The following is a 22,082-nucleotide window of genomic DNA, read 5'->3' on the forward strand; positions in this document are numbered from 1 at the left end:
TCACCACATGGATCCTCACATAGATCTTCACATAGATCATCTCATAGATCATCACATAGATCTTCACATAGATCATCATCCTGTACTGGCATACAAGCACAGTAAACATTCTCACAAAGCGTTTCGCTACTCAATTAGCATCACGGTAAATCTCTATAGTAAAACTTAAGCATGCACTATTCTACACAACAATAGAGATGCATCACTCAAAACAAATCATCCCCAAAAGCATGCCAATAAAATCTGACACCCAGTGATGATGACTTGGGCTTGCTCAATCCTTGGGCTAAGCATCAGGGCTGGCCAATTGGGCCGAAGAAACCGAACCATCCACATTTCGAACCGGCCCGAACCAATTTGGGTTTAACATTTGGGCCGAACAATTGGGCTTAACATTTGGGCCTACCATTCGGGCCGAACAATTGGGCTTACTATTTGTGCCTACCAATCGGCCGAACAATTGGGCTTACTATTTGGGCCTACAAATCGGCCGAACAATTGGGCTTACTATTTGGGCCTACCAATCGGCCGAACCAAACGCATTTTGAATAGGCCCAACCAAATTTGGGCTTACTATTCGGGCCTACTATTCGGCCCACAACTTTTTAGCTCGGCTACGGTATGAAATTGTACATACCGTATATACGTATACATACCGTACAGACCGTATATACGTATGCATACCATACAACTGTATATACTTATGCATACCGTACAGACCGTATATACTTATGTATACCGTACATACCGTATATACGTCCGTATATCAAGCATATACGAGATCCAAAAATATTTGTAAGAGGTAAGGTTCGAACTCCCGACCTCGAACACGAAGGTTTTGCTCCCAACCACTGAAGCAAGAGCTGCCTTCATTAATATATGCTCACGTGTTATATTTATTATGTCATAAGTGACATAAATAAAATAACGGGGAAGACAAGGTTCGAAACCTCAACCTGCCGCACGAAACCTTTGTCCCCCAACCACTGGAGCACAAGCTGTGCTTAATATAATGTGTACAAATGTTATACTTATTATGTCATAAGCGAACATAATAAAAATAAACGAGAGGCAAGGTTCGAACCTCTGACCTCTTGTACAAGAGCCTTGCTCTTCAACCACTAGAGCACCAGCTGCTCTCGTTACTATCCATGCAACTTCTTTCATTTATTCTATCATAAGCGATAGAATAACAACAAACTGTCGGTACACTCCACGTGCCACGACACGTCTCTTCCGTGATTTACGGAAAGCAAATCACTTTCTGCTAAAGCTGTCTGCCACAGCGTCTCGAGGTTCGGCCTGTCCCCTTACACGCTCAACACGCGCCAACAGCTTTTCCGGGTTTCGGGGCGACTTTAATCCAACGCGTAGAATGAATCACAGGAATCGTCCATCCAACGGTGGAGATCTGCTCACCTCGCTCTATAAATAGGTGCATTCTGGAGAAAAACTGTTCACACCAAAGAAAAGAAATTTTCCCCAGCCATTCTCTCTCAAACTCTTCAGCCTTCCTCTCGAAACTCAAATCCTTTCTTCATCAATTTCAATCCTTCTCCTCCCGATCTTCTCTTCCATCTGGTAGATTCAATCTCTTCTTTTCTCTGAACTTTCAGATCTCCAACCCACCATCATCATCCTTAATCCCTTTAACAACAACTCCTTCAAACACCCGACAACTTTACTCTTCGATCTTCACATCCCCTCAACCCATCACCATGGAACCACGAACTCTGCAACTGATGGAGCTACAAACCCAGCAACAAATCGAGGATGGAGGAAACAACCAAGCAGCCGGGAGTAGTGCCAACACAGATTTCTGGCGAAGCCGTGCCAGGTGGGTTCCTACTCCAGATCAAATAAGGATCCTCAGGGATCTTTACTACGACAAGGGAGTTAAGACCCCAACTACAGAGCAGATTCACGAGATCTGTCTCCAGCTGCAACAGTATGGACAGGTTGAGGGCAAGAACATTTATTTTTGGTTCCAGAATGTCAGGGCTCGAGAGAAGCAGATGAAGAGGTGCAATCAGGCTGCTCAAGTGCCCATGGGAACTAGTTCTCCTGGTACTGGTGGATCCATTGATCTCAATTTTGGGTCCACTGGTTCTACTGGTGCTGGTGGATCCATCGACATCAATTTTGGGCCAGCTGGTGGATCCATTGACATCAATTTTGGGTCCACTAGTTCTACTGGTGCTGGTGGATCCATTGATCTCAATTTTGGTTCCACTGCTTCTACTGGTAATGAAGGATTTATTTACTTAAATTTTGTTTCATAATCTTCCTCACCCTTCAATACTAATACCAGTACAACTCTTTTGGCACAACAGGAGGACAATCTTCCATGGAACAACGAGGAGGAGTTCGCCAGGAGTTTGAAACTCTTCCTCTGTTCCCCGTGCACGGCGAGGACGTCTATGGTAACCCGAAGACTACTTCCGAGGAAGGTAGCGCATATGATTACTATTTCGGTGGCGCAGGCGGTTACAACCGTGGATCTCCAGTTTCTCTTGAGCTCAGCCTCAACCCATCCGGAGCTACTGATTAGGCTTAGTATAGCGTAGTTCCAATTTCCTTTTTGTAATATTAAATCAATAAGATGGTGTGCATGTTCTCTTTTCTTTTTGTTTAACCAACAACAACACCAAGGATCGAACCTTGGTCACCCAATACTATTTTCAAAACCATAAACAACTCTACTGCACACATCTTTCATAATGATGCAATAAAAACAATCACTCAAAAAGAATCCAACAATCAATTAAGTCGCATCGAGGTCTAGCTAGTATCCTCTGAGTCAAACCAAACACAAACAATTTCATCGATAGGATTAGGGATTTATAAAGCTAAACACATCCTGAGTTAGCTAGGAAAAACCCACGTCTTTAGAGTTACTCTTACAAATCTTATAAAATCTCAACCATTTCCTCTATTAATTGCTCCATTAAACTTACCACAATTCATACCCTATGAATTTACGATTTAGAAACCGAATCAAACTCCATATCGCATAGTAATTCACTTGAACCACTATGGATACCCAACAATGTCACTACAATCAATACCCAAAATTGCACTTAACCATTTCTCCTAAAATCCATCACCACAGAAACACACCCTCATCTAATAACATTTACAGAGAGTTGACTCTAAATCTCCCCATTATTTACCGACCAAGATCAAACTCCATTTCAAAACTTTAAGTGTCCCGCCTACTTAAACTTAAAACACAAACAACCTCAAATTCACTTCAGTCCAACTCCATACTACGATCCAAAACTTAAGAAAACTAGTTCACAAAATCAATTTCCTTCACTTAAATAAAACTATGTCCACAAGTCATAGTCAGGTCAACAGACCAAGGTGTCCAAACGGAGAATTTCCAATCCAGTTGTCTTTGTGAAACGCAAAATATCAATCAAAATGATGCTCGCAACATCAACCACGTATACAAAACATGTTCCTCGGATCTCGATTTAAATTTAGAAATACTAAAACTACCACTAGTCCCACTTCAAATAGCCCTTAAGATTTTAGGTACTCGGAGAGAACTCAAATATATAGTCGTTCGTCTCAATCACTCAAACACGAGATCAAACTCCGTTCTCGCACCTCAAACTCTGCTCAACAACTTACAAGCACATGGAAGAATTAACCACAATAATTTCTTCCCTAACCGCAACACTACTCACAACTCCACATGAGTCTAGAATCTATTCAGATGCATCTGTATGTCCAACTTAAGAAGGCAAAATTACTATCAATTAATACTCGTATCCACATCAGATACGAGCATAGGTCCACACCATGCCTTCAACCAAACACTTCTACATACAAAAGGAAACTCATTTCCATAAACAATCCTCACTGACTCATCAGAGTTAAATCCGGAGGTTTCCATTCCTCAAAGATTACAACCTGCGGAAACTAAACTTATTCTAATACGAACTTAGAAGACAACTCTACCGTCCTACTGACATACACGCTGTCTAGACCCCATACTAAGACATACCCAATGATTATACCAGTACCGAAGAGTATACGATGGGGATCCGCTGCAGACGGGCCATCACTCGGGGAGTACTGATTATCACCAAATATGTACCTTACGCTCTGATACCAAACTGTCACGCCCCGAATTTTAAATACAATTAAAAATCCGAAACATGAATTAATACAACTCACATAAATACAACCTGAATTTTTTTCTCAAAACAACCACACCTCACATCGCTCGATATTACATAAACCAAATCTCAAATTTGTTTATTACAGCACACTCTCACCAAATTATATTGTAAGGCTCAAATGAGCATAACTCACCTCACAATTACAATTGCTGTAAAACTAAAACAAATTCTCTAACCCGCACGATCACCGTCCTGATTCTCCTGACCTGCAGGATTACCCGCTACACCGTTTGAATAGTGTACCGGGATTGCAACAATACAAACCCGGTAAGCTTTTTGCAAAGCTCGTATGAGTAAATGAAAGGATTGCACGATTTAAAGTAACACAATCAACTCAAGCACATTTTAATTTTGTTTTGCATAAGAATTGAAGTGTACAACATCACTTCAAGCATCAATCAACTCACATCTCATCATGACTACTCAATAATAAACAACTTCTTACTCAATATATACTCACAGGCTTATGATTTATTTATATAAATCATCCCATGCAGTATATTATACTTACAGGCTTATGATTAATTATATTAATCACCCCATTCAGTATATCATACTTACAGGCTTATGATTAATTATATTAATCACCCCATTCAGTATGTCATGTCATACCCAAGGGCATATGATAACTCGTTTATCCCCCAAGCAGTATGACGGCAGACAGACTAGAGCTCTAACTGTATCGTAATGTGTCACCTGGGCCAAGGTTCACCTTACGAATGACTGCTTTTCTCAATTCACTCGACTCCTCATTTAATTCATCTCAACGACTCAACTATCGCACTTTACTCAATTACCCATTATCATAGACAACACAACATCTAAGATAAATCACATATTCCAAGGGTAATGCTCAAAATATAACTCAGTAAATCACACCATCCAATATATATTCCACGTAAATATATATATACGTAGTCACCCACACAAGAGTGACCACTAATACCAACTATAGTTCACATGCAATAAAATCTAGAAATTCATTTTTATAGTTTAAATACATTTTACTTACCTATGGACCGTAGTCGATCAAGTCCATATAATTTAAAACAAATATTTATTTTAGTAAAACAATTTCCACAATTTCTCAATTAAATAAAATCACCGAATTTCGGTTCGTGAATGAACCATGTGCGATTTACTCACCTCGATATTCCCGCTGCGTCTTCAATTCAACACAATACACACCGAAATCGTTCACCCAAGGGAGACCGTCAATCACCTAATCACACATGACCTTAACTTAGCCAATAGCTCAAAAACATACTCAAACGACAATCCAACGGTCGGATCGAAATTAAATGATGATCCAACGGTCGGATCCTCACGGATCGCCTTTAGGATCACCCCCCAAAAATCATCACGAAGATCCAACGGTCAGATCTTCCTGAATCGTCCTTACTAACATCTTCACAAATTTATACAAAAATCCGACGGACGGATTCTCACGAATCGCCTCCCTAATCACCGTTTTGCATTTATACGAAGATCCAACGGTCGGATCTTCGCCCATGACCACACAAAGCCACTGGGACAGTCATAAGATCATCGTATCAAAACTACAAGTCCATCTGACGGTCCTAACTTCACATATCACAAATCTAACGATCGAAATCGATCGAAACTTAAAAATTCATAACTTCATAATACGATATCCAAAAATTATGAATTATATATGCAAACGATCGTATCGACACGTAGAACACAAAAATGGACAGAAACTGTCCTTGGGGTGTCCGGAGGTCGCCGGAAACCACCATCACAGTGGCGGCACCGCCACCCATCCAAAGTCAAAATTAGACAAAACTCCCAACATCAAAGTCCTTCAACTCAACTCCAATTTCACTTTTCATAACTACACCAAAGTCAGATTATAAGCCAAAAAGTAGAATTTTACCTCGCAAGTTTTGAAACCCGAAGAACCTAGTTTCCCAATCTTCAAAATTCGATCACCCCGGATCAAATCGCTGCAAGCCTTCTTGGGGATAGCTTCTACTTCCTCTGGGCTAGAAAAGCCCTCAAAGAACTCGAGCTATAGTGGCCGGAGCTGGGAGAACCAAGGTGGCGAAGGAAGACGATTTCCAGCTCGGCTGTGCGGCTTCTCGGTCTTCTAGCGGCCACCACGATGGTTATCTCAAGTCGATGTCTTCTGGAAAGTTGTAGAAAACTTCACGGTGAGAAAAATTGCTTTTGGAATCAGGTCGATCGGAGGCCTGTAGAGGAAGATATGGCCAGACAAAGTAGAGCCCAGAAAAAGTGGGGAAGAGCGATTTCGTCTCCGACGAGGCTCTCTTCTCGACCTTGTAGAGCCTCATACATGTCACGCCCCGAATTTTGAATAATAAATTCAAATCCGAAACATGAATAAACAATTAATACAAATAACGTTCTGAATTTTTTTTCTCAGAAACAAACACACCACTCGCCACTCAACACAAAACTCGAAAACCTCGAGTTAATTATTACAATTCACTCTTACAAAGTAAAATCGTAAAGCTCTAAATGAGCATAACAAACCTCACAATATAATGCTGTAATTCACATAACACTACTCTAAGCAGCCCGATCACCGTCCTGGTTCTCCTGACCTGTAGGATTACCCGCTACACAATTTGAATAGTGTACCGGGAGTTGCAACAACACAAAACCCGGTAAGCTTTTTACAGCCAGTATGAGTAAACAAGAAAGAACTGTTGATTTTAAATTACAATTCTTATAACTCAACAACACAACCAACAATCTCAACATCCACGACGCAAACGTCAACCAATTCAATATCACCACTTTGGTCCTATCACACAACACTATCACCACTTTGGTCCCATCCCATAACACGTTAGAGCTCTAACTGCCTCGTTACCTCTGACACCTTGGCCTAGGGTCAAGCAACGGCAAAAATACTTCGGTTAACACTATAACCGTCGCGCTTTGGACATCCCCGTCCTCAGCACCATATACTTCGGTTAATAATAAACCGTCGCGCTTTGGACATCCCCGTCCTCAGCACACAACTTCGGTTAATAATAAACCGTCGCACCTTGGACATCCCCGTCCTCAGCACACAAACACTCCGGTTATCCTTAACCGTCGAACTTCGGACACGTCATCCTCAGAACCCTACATTCTCTAACTCTATACATCCTCCAATGTAAATCATGAATATTAACAAGAACTCATCAATCATGTTCATCACATATAAATATGGTAAGTCACATGTCAATTCATAATAATTTAATCATCCCAATTCCACACTCTTCAATGTCACACCATTCATATATAATCACGTAAATATATATATACGTAATTATCCGCTCAGGGATAATCACTAATACCAACTATAGTTCACATGCAATAAAACCGAGAAATTCATTTGTATAGTAAAAATCATTTTACTTACCCATGGACCGTAGTTGATCAAGTCCATATGATTTTAAAACAAATATTTATTCCATAAATATTTTCACGCAATTACGACAAAATAAGGTAATTAAATTTATTCGGTTCGTAATATGAACCACGTGAGGTTTACTCACCTCTAAATTCCCGCTGCGTCTTCTTAACAGCTCAAAATACAATTTCACGAATCGTCCGCCAAATCAAACCGTCGATCACCTAATCAAACATGACCTTAACTTAGCAAATAACTCAAAAACATAATCAAACGACAATTCAACGGTCGGATTGAAATTAAATGATGATCCAACGGTCGGATCCTCACGGATCGCCTTCCTAATCACTGTTTTGCATTTATACGAAGATCCAACGGTCGGATCTTCGCCCATGACTACACAAAGCCACTGGGACTGTCATAAGATCATCATATCAAAACTACAAGTCCATCTGACGGTACTAACTTCACAGATCACAAATCTAACGATCGAAATCGATCTAAACTTAAAAATTCATAACTTAATCATACGATATCCAAAAATTGCGTATAATATATCGAAATGATCGTATTGAAATATAGAATCTGAAAATGTACAGAAACCATATTTTTGATCCCCGGAGGTGGCCGGAAAGGGCCGCCGGAGTTAGTGGCAGAGCCGCCGCCGACCACCACCAATGGTGTCGGGGCCGGGCTGCTCTTCTTCCTCTCATCATGCTTGACAACTTTCATAACTAGCACGAAGTCTGAAAATGACCGGAAGGGGTCGAAAATTACCTTGAACAGTATGAAGGTGGCCGGAATTTTCCAGAAACCGGCGAGAAACTGCAGAAAACGGCGAGCTCCAATTCGACGTAAAAACGTCAATTTAAGGCTTCGATTCCTTCTGAAGAGTTGTTAAGAAACTCAAGAAGAACTCACTGGTTCAAGAATCACAGAAAAATATGGTCTGTAGCTCGAGATATACCGATCGAAAGCTTCGGTGGTCGGAAAAATTCCAGAATTTTGCAGAATCCGGCAAGGCTTGATTTCGACGTCAAAACTTCAATTTCAGGCTTCGATTCCTTCTTGAGAGTTGTTAAGAAACTCAAGGTGAGTTTACCAGTTCAAGAATCACTTAAAACGATGCACTACAACTCGAGATATACCTATCAAAAGCTTCGGTGGTGGTGGAAAATTTCCAGAATCCGGCGAGCTCCGACGAACGTGAATCCGATCACTCCAGGTGCGATCCTTCTAGAATGATGATCAGAAGGTTGAGGCGAGTTCAGGGAGCTAAGGATCGTGAGTTTTGGTGGCCGGAGCTAGGAGAAAACCGGCGTTGACCGATTTTTGTTTCAAAGTTTGCGGCTCCGACTGCCGGATTTGAGGCCGTTCCGGTGGAAGTGATCACGTCTAGCAGGTAGGCGGCGTCGAGGCGAAGGCAAGGGAGGTGGTCTGGTGTCGATTGGTGGCCGGAGGAGGGAGAACTCGGCCGGAGAGCTTTGCTCTGTTTTTTCTGGGCTCGGACGCGCGCAAGAGAGAGAGAGTTCGGTTTCCAGAAATGGAACTGAAATTATTTTTGGTAATTTCCACAAATGGCAGCTTTATACTAAACTGGAAACTTTTTCAAAAAAATCATAACTAATTCATACGAACTCTGATTTTTGCATACCACATATGCACGAGATCGTATCGACGAGCTCTACAACTTTCATGAAGGAAGTTTTCCCCAATTATGAACGTATAAAAAGTCAACTCCTTTGACCTCCCCTAAAACGTTCAGTTTTCCAATAAAAATTGTTCGAACCAATTTCACCACTCCTCCAAGCTTCATACTTTCTCCCATGACCACGAAATCATTTCTAAAATGTCCTCGGAAAAATAATTTAGATTTTTTTCGGGGTATTACAATCCACCCTCCTTAAAGAAATTTCGTCCCGAAATTTAAGCTTAAGTCAATTCCTCTTGATTAAGGTTGACCTAACCATCGAATCTCCATCATTCCCAAAGTTGTAGTAATCTACAAAGCCACAGCCCTTTGTATAAAAATACATTCCTATGGCCACTAAATCCTTTCGTCACGATGTAAATTCACAAAACAACTGCTCAACATCACTCCACATCAATTACACAAAATCATCACGTGGATCATCACAGAGATCATCACTTAGATCTTCACAGAGATTATCTCATAGATCCTCACATAGATCATCACCCTGTACTGGCATACAAGCACAGTAAAGACTCCCACAAAGCGTTTCGCTACTCCATTAGCATCACGGTAAATCTCTATAGTAAAACTTAAGCATGCACTATTCTACACAACAATAGAGATGCATCACTCAAAACAAATCATTCTCAAAAGCACGCCAATAAAACATGTCACCCAGTGATGATGACTTGGGCTTACTCAATCCTTGGGCTAAGCATTAGGGCTGGCCAATTGGGCTGAAGAAACCGAACCATTCACATTTCGAACCGGCCCGAACCAATTTGGGTTTAACATTTGGGCCTACCATTCGGGCCGAACAATTGGGCTTAACATTTGGGCCTACCAATCGGCCCACCGACTTCCAGCTCGGCTACGGTATGAAATTGTACATACCGTAGGTATACCGTATATATGTATGCATACCGTACAGACCGTATATACGTATGCATATCGTACAACTGTATATACGTATGCATACCGTACAGACCATATATATGTATGTATACCGTACATACCGTATATACGTCCGTATATCAAGCATATACGAGATCCAAAAATATTTGTAAGAGGTAAGGTTCGAACTCCCGACCTCGAACACGAAGGTTTTGCTCCCAACCACTGAAGCAAGAGCTGCCTTCATTAATATATGCTCACGTGTTATATTTATTATGTCATAAGCGACATAAATAAAATAACAGGGAAGGCAAGGTTCGAAACCTCAACCTGCCGCACGAAACCTTTTTCCCCCAACCACTGGAGCACAAGCTGTGCTTAATATAATGTGTACAAATGTTATACTTATTATGTCATAAGCGAACATAATAAAAATAAACGAGAGGCAAGGTTCGAACCTCTGACCTCTTGTACAAGAGCCTTGCTCTTCAACCACTAGAGCACCAGCTGCTCTCGTTACTATCCATGCAACTTCTTTTATTTATTCTATCATAAGCGATAGAATAACAACAAACTGTCGGTACACTCCACGTGCCACGACACGTCTCTTCCGTGATTTACGGAAAGCAAATCACTTTCGGCTAAAGCTGTCTGCCACAGCGTCTCGAGGTTCGGCCTGTCCCCTTACACGCTCTCCACGCGCCAACAACTTTTCCGGGTTTTCGGATGACTTTAATCCAACGCGTAGATTGAATCTCAGAGATCGTCCATCCAACGGTGGAGATCTGCTCACCTCGTTCTATAAATAGGTGCATCCTGGAGAAAAACTGTTCACACCAAAGAAAAGAAATTTTCCCCAGCCATTCTCTCTCAAACTCTGCAGTCTTCCTCTCGAAACTCAAATCCTTTCTTCATCAATTTCAATCCTTCTCTTCTGATCTTCTCTCCCATTTGAAGATTCGATTTCATCTTTCCTCTGAGAATCTCAGATCTCCAATCACCAGTTCAACAACTCCAATCCTTCTAACAAAATCTCCCTCAAACACTAAACCATGTATTCCTCGATATTCACATCCTCTCACCTCATGACCCAAGAGCCACGAACTCTGCAACTAATGGAGCTCCAAACCCCGCAACAAATGGAACCACAACAACAGCAACCAACAGAGGAGGGAGGAAACACCCAAGCAGCTGGAAGTAGTGCCAACATGGATTTCTGGCGAAGCCGTACCAGATGGATTCCTACTCCAGAACAAATAAGAATCCTCAAGGATCTTTACTACGTCAAGGGATTTAAGTGCCCATCTACAGAGCACATTCACGAGATCTGCCTCCAGCTGAACCAGTATGGACATGTTGAGGGTAAGAACATTTACTTTTGGTTCCAGAACGTCAGGGCTCGAGAGAAGCAGATGAATAGGTGTAATCAGGCTGCTCCAGTGCCCATGGAAACTAGTTCTCTTGGTACTGGTGGATCCATCGATCTCAATTTTGGGTCCACTGGTTCTACTGGTGCTGGTGGATCCATCGACATCAATTTTGGGCCAGCTGGTGGATCCATCGACATCAATTTTGGGCCAGCTGGTGGATCCATCGACATCAATTTTGGGTCCACTAGTTCTACTGATGATGGTAGATCCATTGATCTCAACTTTGGTTCCACCTATTCTACTGGTAATGAAGGATTTCTTGATTTAAATTTTGTTTCATAATCTTCCTCACACTTCAACACTAATACCAGTACAACTCTTTTGGCACAACAGGAGGACAAACATCCCTACAACAACGAGGAGGAGATCACCAGGAGGTTCAAACTCTTCCTTTGTTCCCCGTGCACGGCGAGGACGTCTTTGGTAACCTGAAGACTACTTCCGAGGAAGGTAGCGCATTTGGTTACTATTCTGGTGGCTCAGGCGGTTACCACAGTGGCTCAAACGTTTCTCTTGAGCTCAGCCTCAACCCATCCGGAGCTGCTGACTAGGCTTAGTATAGAATAGTCCTCGTTTCCCTTTTTGTAATATAAAATCAATAAGATTGTGTGCATGTTTTCTTTTCTTTTTGTTTAACCAACAACAAGACCAAGGATCGAACCTTGGTCACTCAATACTCTTTTCAAAACCATCGAGAACTCTGCTGCACACATCTTTCATAATGATGCAATAAAAACAATCACTCAAAACCTAGCAATCAATTAAGTCACACAGAGGTCAAGCTAGTATCCTCTGAGTCAAACCAAACACAATAATTTCGTCGCTAGAATTAGGGATTAATAAAGCTAAACACTTCCTGAGTTAGTTAGGAAAAACCCACATCTTTAGAGTTACACTTACAACTCTAAAAAAAATCTCGATCATTCCATCTATCAATTGCTTCAACAAGCAATATGTACCATCTTAGCATCCACTAATCGATACTGGTACAACACTCAGTATCTCACCCACGAATCACCTCACTGCTCATTTGGTGGTAAGTCAACATCTAGTGGTCAAAATTCTGTGATTATAGCACTTCACACTAACCACGTCATAATCCATAATCTGTCCTCACAACAGTATCTGGCCTCATAAATTAGTTATACAACCCTAGCACTCCTAGAGTTGAAAACAACGTTATTACCTAAGCTCATACATCAACACAATGTCTCTTCACAGTCAATCCTATCACGAGGTCATATCAATCTTTCCATAAGTCAACCATACACAAAATCCATCATAGTAACAACGAATTATGCATTACTACTCAACAATAGTCAGTGAAGCAGCACTCCACAATAATTTCCAATACCATCCGCAGACCTCAAACCACACCCCGACATTTAGCTAATATATAGTAGCTATCCTAAACACCAAACAACTGAGCATGAATGAATGCTCCATTATAACACAATTCCATCACTAAGCAACCAATAACTGCTAAGTATTCTTCAACTCAAAACATCTGCATATCCAACTAATGGAAAGTATCACAACTACTAGTCAAATACTCGTAACGACTTTAGATACAAGCATTGGTCAAACACCATGACCCCAACAACCAACGACTACAATGCACATAAGGATACTGTTTTTCGTGGAAACCATCCTCAATAACTCCACCAGAGTTTAATCCAAAGGTTCCCATTCCTCAAAGGTTATAACTCAAAGAAGCTACACAAACTCCACCACTTCACTTACAAAGTCAACCTATGCCATGATCACTTAACATACTACCCTTATTAAAGGTAACATAAGTATCTCCCAAATTACATCACTACACTCGTACACCAATATAGTCTTGAGAATTCTGTCTCATAATCTCTCACACTCCTATCATCTTGAGTTGGTGAGATCAATTCTCTTTTCAACTATTCCTAGGATCTCAATCTCTTTCACCATTTCAACCCAAGAATAACATCCATCACATCAACTACAGGTAGACTAGGCAACTCAACCTCTAATGCCTCCACCTCATCCTCAACTGTCTCCATAGAAAGATCCTGTCCCTACATCAGACTCGACCTCTACCTCACCGACTCATCAGAGTTAAATCCAGAGGTTCCTATTCCTCGAAGATCACAACTCGCGGAAACTAAACTTATTCTAATACGAACTTAGTAGACAACTCTACCGTCCTACGGACTTACACGTTGTCTAGACCCCATACTAAGACATACCCAATGATTATACCAGTACTGAAGAGTATATGATGGGGATCCGCTGCAGACGGGCCATCACTCGGGAGGTACTGATTATCACCAAATATGTACCTTACGCTCTGATACCAAACTGTCACGCCCCGAATTTTGAATAATAAATTCAAATCCGAAACATGAATAAACAATTAATACAAATAACGTTCTGAATTTTTTTTCTCAGAAACAAACACACCACTCGCCACTCAACACAAAACTCGAAAACCTCGAGTTAATTATTACAATTCACTCTTACAAAGTAAAATCGTAAAGCTCTAAATGAGCATAACAAACCTCACAATATAATGCTGTAATTCACATAACACTACTCTAAGCAGCCCGATCACCGTCCTGGTTCTCCTGACCTGTAGGATTACCCGCTACACAATTTGAATAGTGTACCGGGAGTTGCAACAACACAAAACCCGGTAAGCTTTTTACAGCCAGTATGAGTAAACAAGAAAGAACTGTTGATTTTAAATTACAATTCTTATAACTCAACAACACAACCAACAATCTCAACATCCACGACGCAAACGTCAACCAATTCAATATCACCACTTTGGTCCTATCACACAACACTATCACCACTTTGGTCCCATCCCATAACACGTTAGAGCTCTAACTGCCTCGTTACCTCTGACACCTTGGCCTAGGGTCAAGCAACGGCAAAAATACTTCGGTTAACACTATAACCGTCGCGCTTTGGACATCCCCGTCCTCAGCACCATATACTTCGGTTAATAATAAACCGTCGCGCTTTGGACATCCCCGTCCTCAGCACACAACTTCGGTTAATAATAAACCGTCGCACCTTGGACATCCCCGTCCTCAGCACACAAACACTCCGGTTATCCTTAACCGTCGAACTTCGGACACGTCATCCTCAGAACCCTACATTCTCTAACTCTATACATCCTCCAATGTAAATCATGAATATTAACAAGAACTCATCAATCATGTTCATCACATATAAATATGGTAAGTCACATGTCAATTCATAATAATTTAATCATCCCAATTCCACACTCTTCAATGTCACACCATTCATATATAATCACGTAAATATATATATACGTAATTATCCGCTCAGGGATAATCACTAATACCAACTATAGTTCACATGCAATAAAACCGAGAAATTCATTTGTATAGTAAAAATCATTTTACTTACCCATGGACCGTAGTTGATCAAGTCCATATGATTTTAAAACAAATATTTATTCCATAAATATTTTCACGCAATTACGACAAAATAAGGTAATTAAATTTATTCGGTTCGTAATATGAACCACGTGAGGTTTACTCACCTCTAAATTCCCGCTGCGTCTTCTTAACAGCTCAAAATACAATTTCACGAATCGTCCGCCAAATCAAACCGTCGATCACCTAATCAAACATGACCTTAACTTAGCAAATAACTCAAAAACATAATCAAACGACAATTCAACGGTCGGATTGAAATTAAATGATGATCCAACGGTCGGATCCTCACGGATCGCCTTCCTAATCACTGTTTTGCATTTATACGAAGATCCAACGGTCGGATCTTCGCCCATGACTACACAAAGCCACTGGGACTGTCATAAGATCATCATATCAAAACTACAAGTCCATCTGACGGTACTAACTTCACAGATCACAAATCTAACGATCGAAATCGATCTAAACTTAAAAATTCATAACTTAATCATACGATATCCAAAAATTGCGTATAATATATCGAAATGATCGTATTGAAATATAGAATCTGAAAATGTACAGAAACCATATTTTTGATCCCCGGAGGTGGCCGGAAAGGGCCGCCGGAGTTAGTGGCAGAGCCGCCGCCGACCACCACCAATGGTGTCGGGGCCGGGCTGCTCTTCTTCCTCTCATCATGCTTGACAACTTTCATAACTAGCACGAAGTCTGAAAATGACCGGAAGGGGTCGAAAATTACCTTGAACAGTATGAAGGTGGCCGGAATTTTCCAGAAACCGGCGAGAAACTGCAGAAAACGGCGAGCTCCAATTCGACGTAAAAACGTCAATTTAAGGCTTCGATTCCTTCTGAAGAGTTGTTAAGAAACTCAAGAAGAACTCACTGGTTCAAGAATCACAGAAAAATATGGTCTGTAGCTCGAGATATACCGATCGAAAGCTTCGGTGGTCGGAAAAATTCCAGAATTTTGCAGAATCCGGCAAGGCTTGATTTCGACGTCAAAACTTCAATTTCAGGCTTCGATTCCTTCTTGAGAGTTGTTAAGAAACTCAAGGTGAGTTTACCAGTTCAAGAATCACTTAAAACGATGCACTACAACTCGAGATATACCTATCAAAAGCTTCGGTGGTGGTGGAAAATTTCCAGAATCCGGCGAGCTCCGACGAACGTGAATCCGATCACTCCAGGTGCGATCCTTCTAGAATGATGATCAGAAGGTTGAGGCGAGTTCAGGGAGCTAAGGATCGTGAGTTTTGGTGGCCGGAGCTAGGAGAAAACCGGCGTTGACCGATTTTTGTTTCAAAGTTTGCGGCTCCGACTGCCGGATTTGAGGCCGTTCCGGTGGAAGTGATCACGTCTAGCAGGTAGGCGGCGTCGAGGCGAAGGCAAGGGAGGTGGTCTGGTGTCGATTGGTGGCCGGAGGAGGGAGAACTCGGCCGGAGAGCTTTGCTCTGTTTTTTCTGGGCTCGGACGCGCGCAAGAGAGAGAGAGTTCGGTTTCCAGAAATGGAACTGAAATTATTTTTGGTAATTTCCACAAATGGCAGCTTTATACTAAACTGGAAACTTTTTCAAAAAAATCATAACTAATTCATACGAACTCTGATTTTTGCATACCACATATGCACGAGATCGTATCGACGAGCTCTACAACTTTCATGAAGGAAGTTTTCCCCAATTATGAACGTATAAAAAGTCAACTCCTTTGACCTCCCCTAAAACGTTCAGTTTTCCAATAAAAATTGTTCGAACCAATTTCACCACTCCTCCAAGCTTCATACTTTCTCCCATGACCACGAAATCATTTCTAAAATGTCCTCGGAAAAATAATTTAGATTTTTTTCGGGGTATTACAATACAGCTCGTATTTCACTTCGATTTCTTCTACAAACTCGTAAAGGGGGTCGAGACCAGAAAAACCCACTTTGTTTCACATCAATCGGTGGCCGGATGAGGAAGAACGAAGGTGACGAAGGGAGGGGGTCGCGGCTGGGCTCGGGAGAGAAATGGGGAGAAATTTCTGGAGTTCCAGAAATTCTGTCCTCATTTGCAATATTCGGATTTTTTTTCATATTTATAGAAAATCCCAATTTTCAAATATTCGTAACTTATTCATACGAACTCCGAATATTACGTTCCATATGTCCACGAACTCGTATCGACGCGCTCTACAACTTTCATGAAGGAAGTTTTCCCAATTTCCCAATGTATAAAAAGTCAACTCCTTTGACCCCCCTAAAACGTTCAGTTTTCAAAATAAAATCGTTCGAACTAATTCCACACTCCTCTAAGCTTCGTACTCGTGTCCACGACCACGAAATCATTTCCAAAACGTCATCGGAAATTAACTTGAATTTTTCGGGTATTACAATGCACCACACTTTATTAATTGGCGTCGGTCACCGAATTATGCATCAGCTTCAATGATGCAACCGTTTGCTTCACAAAGTGGTAAAATGACTTAGATATAGAAGTCGATTACTATTAATGCCTAATCAGCATCCTAAACTAAATAGGTTTAGAATATTAATTCCTTCCAATATCTTAAAAATCACCGGATATTATATATATATATATACACAGTCTGGCTACGGTGCGGACGTCGGTACCGTGCGGACGGTACGGAATTCCCGTTTTTCCCCACTTTCCGATCACATTTTCACATCTTAACTGTTCAGTTTTTAGGTCCTAATGTATAGATCACCTCTGCAAAATTTCAGCCAATTTGGTGATCTTTAAGGCATCCAAAACTGCAATTTACCATTATAAATACGAACGGTTCCGGTTCGACAGATTCGGTCCGTTAGTGTAAATTGCAGTTTTGGATGCCTTAACGATCACCAAATTGGCTGAAATTTTGCAGAGGTGATCTATACATTAGGACCTAAAAACTGAACGGTTAAGATGTAAAAATGTGGCTGGAAAGTGGTCAAAAACAGGAAATCCGTACCGAAAATTCAGTACGGACGTCCGCACCTGAGAAAAATCCTATATATATATTTTTTATTTTTTTTTGAGTTAAAAGATATCATATACTTTTATCAATACATGGCTAATAACTAATAGGATTGAGAAATTGCCATAAGTTAGATGTTCAGAGCTGGACAACATAAATTTGCTTCTTGTTAGGGACAATGAAAATGGTGGGATATAGTGATGGGGAAATGGTATCGAACACAGGCCTTCAATAATCACTCAACAGACACCAGAAATAAGGAGTAGCAAACTCTTAGAGTATGGCAAATCAATGCTGCAAATAAACTGATTATTCATAAACTATAAGCTGTCTGACAACGATTACAATACCCATATTTATAGGGTTCACAATTCTTGGATAATAAGTAGATTTAAACTAAATTGGAAAGAGAATTAAAAGTAAATCCCAAATTAGATGCAAAAAAGATGCCCTAAAATTGTCTAGACAATAATTATCGACGATTACATATCCATAATTAAATATCAAATGCATCATTTGATATTGCCACATATGCTCCCGCATCATACTCCCCTGGTTGGAAAGAATTCGCCCTCGAATTCGAGTCATTGATTGAAGAAATCCTGACAAAGTCTTCCATTGCTTCAGATCTTTTGTTGAACCTTTAACTTGCAATTGAATCCTTCCTTTCCAAACAAATAGATATTTGGAATAAATGATTAACCTTGACCCCATAAATTTTCTCTCCAACATTAACTTTGCAATCCCAAAATTTTTCTCACCATCTTTTATCTGAGTGACAAGATTAACTAATTCTTTGGGAATATGCATAATGAATGCATTAACTCCAACAAAATCAACAAATTTATGCTCAATATCTTTCCACAATATTGACTTGATTGCAGCTTTATTGTCGTCTTCATCATCACAATTTCTAGGAACAAATTCATTTTTCCTTTGGTCCTCCACACCACCATCACAAACTTCAGAATCTTCATAACAATCATACTTCGGTGGTATATCAAAACTCATGAAATTATTTTTTTCATTTTCTAAAAATACTTCCTCAACAAATGGAAAATTAAAGATAGTGGACTTACAACCGGAATAGTTGAAAGTACTATATATGTCCCTCTTCATTTGACTCACACAACGAAGCACAATTATGAATTGGGCCAATGCATATCTCCCCGTCGAAACTGTCACCATCTTGGTAGAAAATTTCGATGCGATCAACACGTTGATGATAGGTGGTAACGTCTCTCTCCCTGTCGGAACTCTTACGACTCCGTCGTCGAGCTTCGATGTGATCAATACGTACAGCAAGTTGCTGAAGCATCCTTTTGATTTCAGCCATGTCGTTGTTGATGTCACGATCCTCCATTCGAAAACCTCCCCTTCTTCGCCCGACCTGAGACATGAAATCCACCAAGCTCTTGCCAAAGCTCTGATACCAATTGATGGGGAAATGGTATCGAACACAGGCCTCCATTAATCACTCAATAGACACCAGAAATAAGGAGTAGCTAACTCGTAGAGTATAGCAAATCCATGACGCAAATAAACTGATATTATTCATAAACTATAAGCTGTCTGACAACGATTACAATACCCATATTTATAGGGTTCCCAATTCTTGGATAATAAGTAGATTTAAACTAAATTGGAAAGAGAATTAAAAGTAAATCCCAAATTAGATGCAAAAAAGATGCCCTAAAATTATCTAGACAATAATTATCGACGATTACAGATCTATAATTAAATATCAAATGCATCATTTGATATTGCCACATATGCTCTGCATCATATAGCCATGTGAACATCCATGCGAAATGAAGTCAAGAAAACCGAAAAGATCATGCTTGATCGTAAGAAATTAGAAGGTCATGCTCACAACATGCTTTAGTTGGTAACAAAACAGCAAATTTATGTGATACAGGCATATGTCTCTGGACTCTGGGCTCTTAAATACCCTTGAATTCATTACAAGAATATTTTTTTTTCTTTTGTTGAAAAAGAAAAGCATATTCCAAGAAAATGATCTGGACTCTGATCGTGAGAATTAACATGTTTGATGTAACAGTAATTCCTGTCAGGTTGGAATTGCTTAACCATTTCCGGTGAACAAGAACCATAAATGGTCCATATCGTTTCTCATTTGTTCTATCAATTGCAGAGACTCGAGAATTAATTCCTAACGACCAGGAATTCCTTACCCGCGACCTCATTATTACATAGACAATGAAAACCCCTAATAACGACTGACTAGTTTTCTTTACTGCATACCTCATCAATGAGCAACCCCAACGTCCGCCACGAGGACCCGCCCTCCTCAACCGCCTTCCTCGCCACCTCACCAACCTCCTTCACCTTCTTCCTCACCACCTCCCCCTCCATCAACTTCTTCACCATCTTCTCAAGCCTCTCCGCCTTCACAAACCCCCTAACCGACCCGTTGCACGTCTCTACTCTCAAACCAACCTTTATCTCCTCCACCACCATCCTCGCATTCAGCGGCTGCTCCGCCATCATTGGCCACGCCAGAATCGGCACTCCGGCGCAAATGGCCTCCATCGCCGAGTTCCACCCGCAATGACTCAAAAAACCCTCCACGCTCTCGTGGTTGAGTATCTCCGTCTGGTCAACCCACTCGCTGACCACCATCCCTCTCCCTCTCACCCTCTCCTCGAACTCCGAGTCCCACCAAGTATAGCTCTCTTTCTTCCTTATCACCCACAGAAAGTTGACGTCCGACTTCTCCAACGCGTTTGCTATCTCTTGAAGCTGCTCCGATGAGATCACCGCTTGAGTTCCGAATGCCACGTACAAAACACGGCTCCCTTCAACCTTCTTCTTGTCTAGCCATTCAATCCAGACAGGCTTGTCATCTTGGAGTACTGATTTAGGTTTCAGCTGGCAGAGTGGTCCCACATTCCATGACTTGGGCGAAGACTCGGTGTTCCAGTAGTCGACGAAGACTGGTTCGAGCTCATAGAAGCTGTTTGTGACAACGCCGAAGCTGTTAACGACGGCTCCCACGACGTTCATGAGAAACTCCGAGCCTTCAGGACTATGGTTTCTGAAAGAAGAACCGAAGTCCTCTTTGGTAATTTTGATCCAAGGAAACCGAGTCAGCGTGATTAACTCGTTATCGGACTCGGGGCCGTGGAGGAGGCCATTCTGGGCGACGAATCTGGTCACGGAGCCAGCGTAGTTGTTGAAGCCGTAGAAGGCGAGCCTCGGGAAGCCGAACTTGGTGGCGGAGTCTAGCGACCACCAGAGGAAGGAGTCAGAGACCATGAAGCTGACACGTGGAAGAGAGCCTAGAGCTTTCTCGAAGTCAACTTGCATGTGTTTCGTGGCGAGCGCGAAGGGGTAGAAGAGGCGTTCGTCGACGGAGGAGAGCTTGTTGGTGCTCTCGACGCCGGCGGGGATTTCGGGGTGGATATTTTGAGGGAAAGGGATGTCTACGACGGAGGCGGCGGTGTCGCCGTAGAGGAATTGGTCGATGAAGGGGCGGTTGGCCGGGGTGGTAAAGACGATTACGGCGAGGCCGCGGGAGAGGAGGAGGCGGGAGAGGTGGAGGAGTGGGATGGTGTGGCCTTTGGACATGAAAGCTAGGGAACTGAACAACATGGCGGCGTTGCGGTGGCTCTGATAGAATATTGGTAGGGGAATATGAACCCATCCTCTTTTTTCTTCACTCAGTTTGTGGTATGGCATTGACTACATGCATATCATATGTATGTGTGGTTTGAAAAGGCTAGCTAGCTGTACAGACGTAGAAGCATGCAGGGATTTGGATTAGAAATAAATTCAGGATATTAATGCGCGCCGTGTAGAAGTTTTGTATGCATGTGATGTTACTGTCAATGACCTTGCAAAGCGGGTGCCAGTTACCGTACTGGTCGACGTTTCATTTTTTATTCGGTAGTTCGGTACAAAGAAAAAGAGAACACGAGTCCTCTTACCTAGAACAACCTAGACTATAACAAAAGAAGTATAGGAGCAGACACAGGAAGAGAATAGTTCTAAACTTGGCTATATGAAAAATGTGGCCTATATTTGCTATTTTGTTTCCCTCTAAGTCTCTAACCATGATTAATG

General features: G+C 41.4%; 2 protein-coding genes and 2 long non-coding RNA genes across 4 annotated transcripts; 1 reads left to right on the forward strand and 3 right to left on the reverse strand.

The window, feature by feature from the left end:
- The first annotated feature begins 694 nt into the window (after positions 1-694).
- LOC133726532 (protein WUSCHEL-like) lies at positions 695-4,407 on the forward strand. Its single transcript, XM_062154102.1, has 2 exons — positions 695-2,244; positions 2,334-4,407. The coding sequence occupies exons 1-2, from the start codon at positions 1,719-1,721 to the stop codon at positions 2,549-2,551; spliced, it is 744 nt and encodes a 247-aa protein (XP_062010086.1). The 5' UTR covers positions 695-1,718; the 3' UTR covers positions 2,552-4,407.
- A 2,215-nt stretch (positions 4,408-6,622) lies between these two features.
- On the reverse strand, positions 6,623-9,143 carry LOC133726534 (uncharacterized). Its single transcript, XR_009854845.1, has 4 exons — positions 8,730-9,143; positions 8,359-8,648; positions 7,727-7,805; positions 6,623-6,796 (listed from the first exon to the last, which is right to left on the reverse strand). It is a non-coding gene; the product is annotated as an uncharacterized LOC133726534 (long non-coding RNA).
- Positions 9,144-14,044: 4,901 nt separating this feature from the next.
- LOC133726533 (uncharacterized) lies at positions 14,045-16,565 on the reverse strand. Its single transcript, XR_009854844.1, has 4 exons — positions 16,152-16,565; positions 15,781-16,070; positions 15,149-15,227; positions 14,045-14,218 (listed from the first exon to the last, which is right to left on the reverse strand). It is a non-coding gene; the product is annotated as an uncharacterized LOC133726533 (long non-coding RNA).
- A 1,859-nt stretch (positions 16,566-18,424) lies between these two features.
- On the reverse strand, positions 18,425-21,738 carry LOC133726535 (UDP-glycosyltransferase 90A1-like). Its single transcript, XM_062154103.1, has 2 exons — positions 20,262-21,738; positions 18,425-19,422 (listed from the first exon to the last, which is right to left on the reverse strand). Exons 1-2 carry the CDS (start codon positions 21,696-21,698, stop codon positions 19,096-19,098), a joined length of 1,764 nt encoding a protein of 587 aa, XP_062010087.1. The 5' UTR covers positions 21,699-21,738; the 3' UTR covers positions 18,425-19,095.
- Between the last annotated feature and the right edge of the window lie 344 nt (positions 21,739-22,082).

Source organism: Rosa rugosa, chromosome 1 (genome assembly GCF_958449725.1).
Source record: "Rosa rugosa chromosome 1, drRosRugo1.1, whole genome shotgun sequence".
In the NCBI taxonomy this organism is placed as follows: domain Eukaryota; kingdom Viridiplantae; phylum Streptophyta; class Magnoliopsida; order Rosales; family Rosaceae; genus Rosa; species Rosa rugosa.

What these genes read in the sequence shown, in the direction of transcription:
- LOC133726532 (XM_062154102.1), top strand. Translation starts at nt 1,719, where the DNA reads ATGGAACCACGAACTCTGCAACTGATGGAGCTACAAACCCAGCAACAA. An exon ending in TGGTTCCACTGCTTCTACTG is followed by an intron (nt 2,245 to 2,333) that starts GTAATGAAGGAT and finishes TTGGCACAACAG; the next exon opens with GAGGACAATCTTCCATGGAA.
- LOC133726535 (XM_062154103.1), bottom strand. Translation starts at nt 21,698, where the DNA reads ATGCCATACCACAAACTGAGTGAAGAAAAAAGAGGATGGGTTCATATT. An exon ending in TGGGGTTGCTCATTGATGAG is followed by an intron (nt 19,423 to 20,261) that starts GTATGCAGTAAA and finishes AATTGGTATCAG; the next exon opens with AGCTTTGGCAAGAGCTTGGT.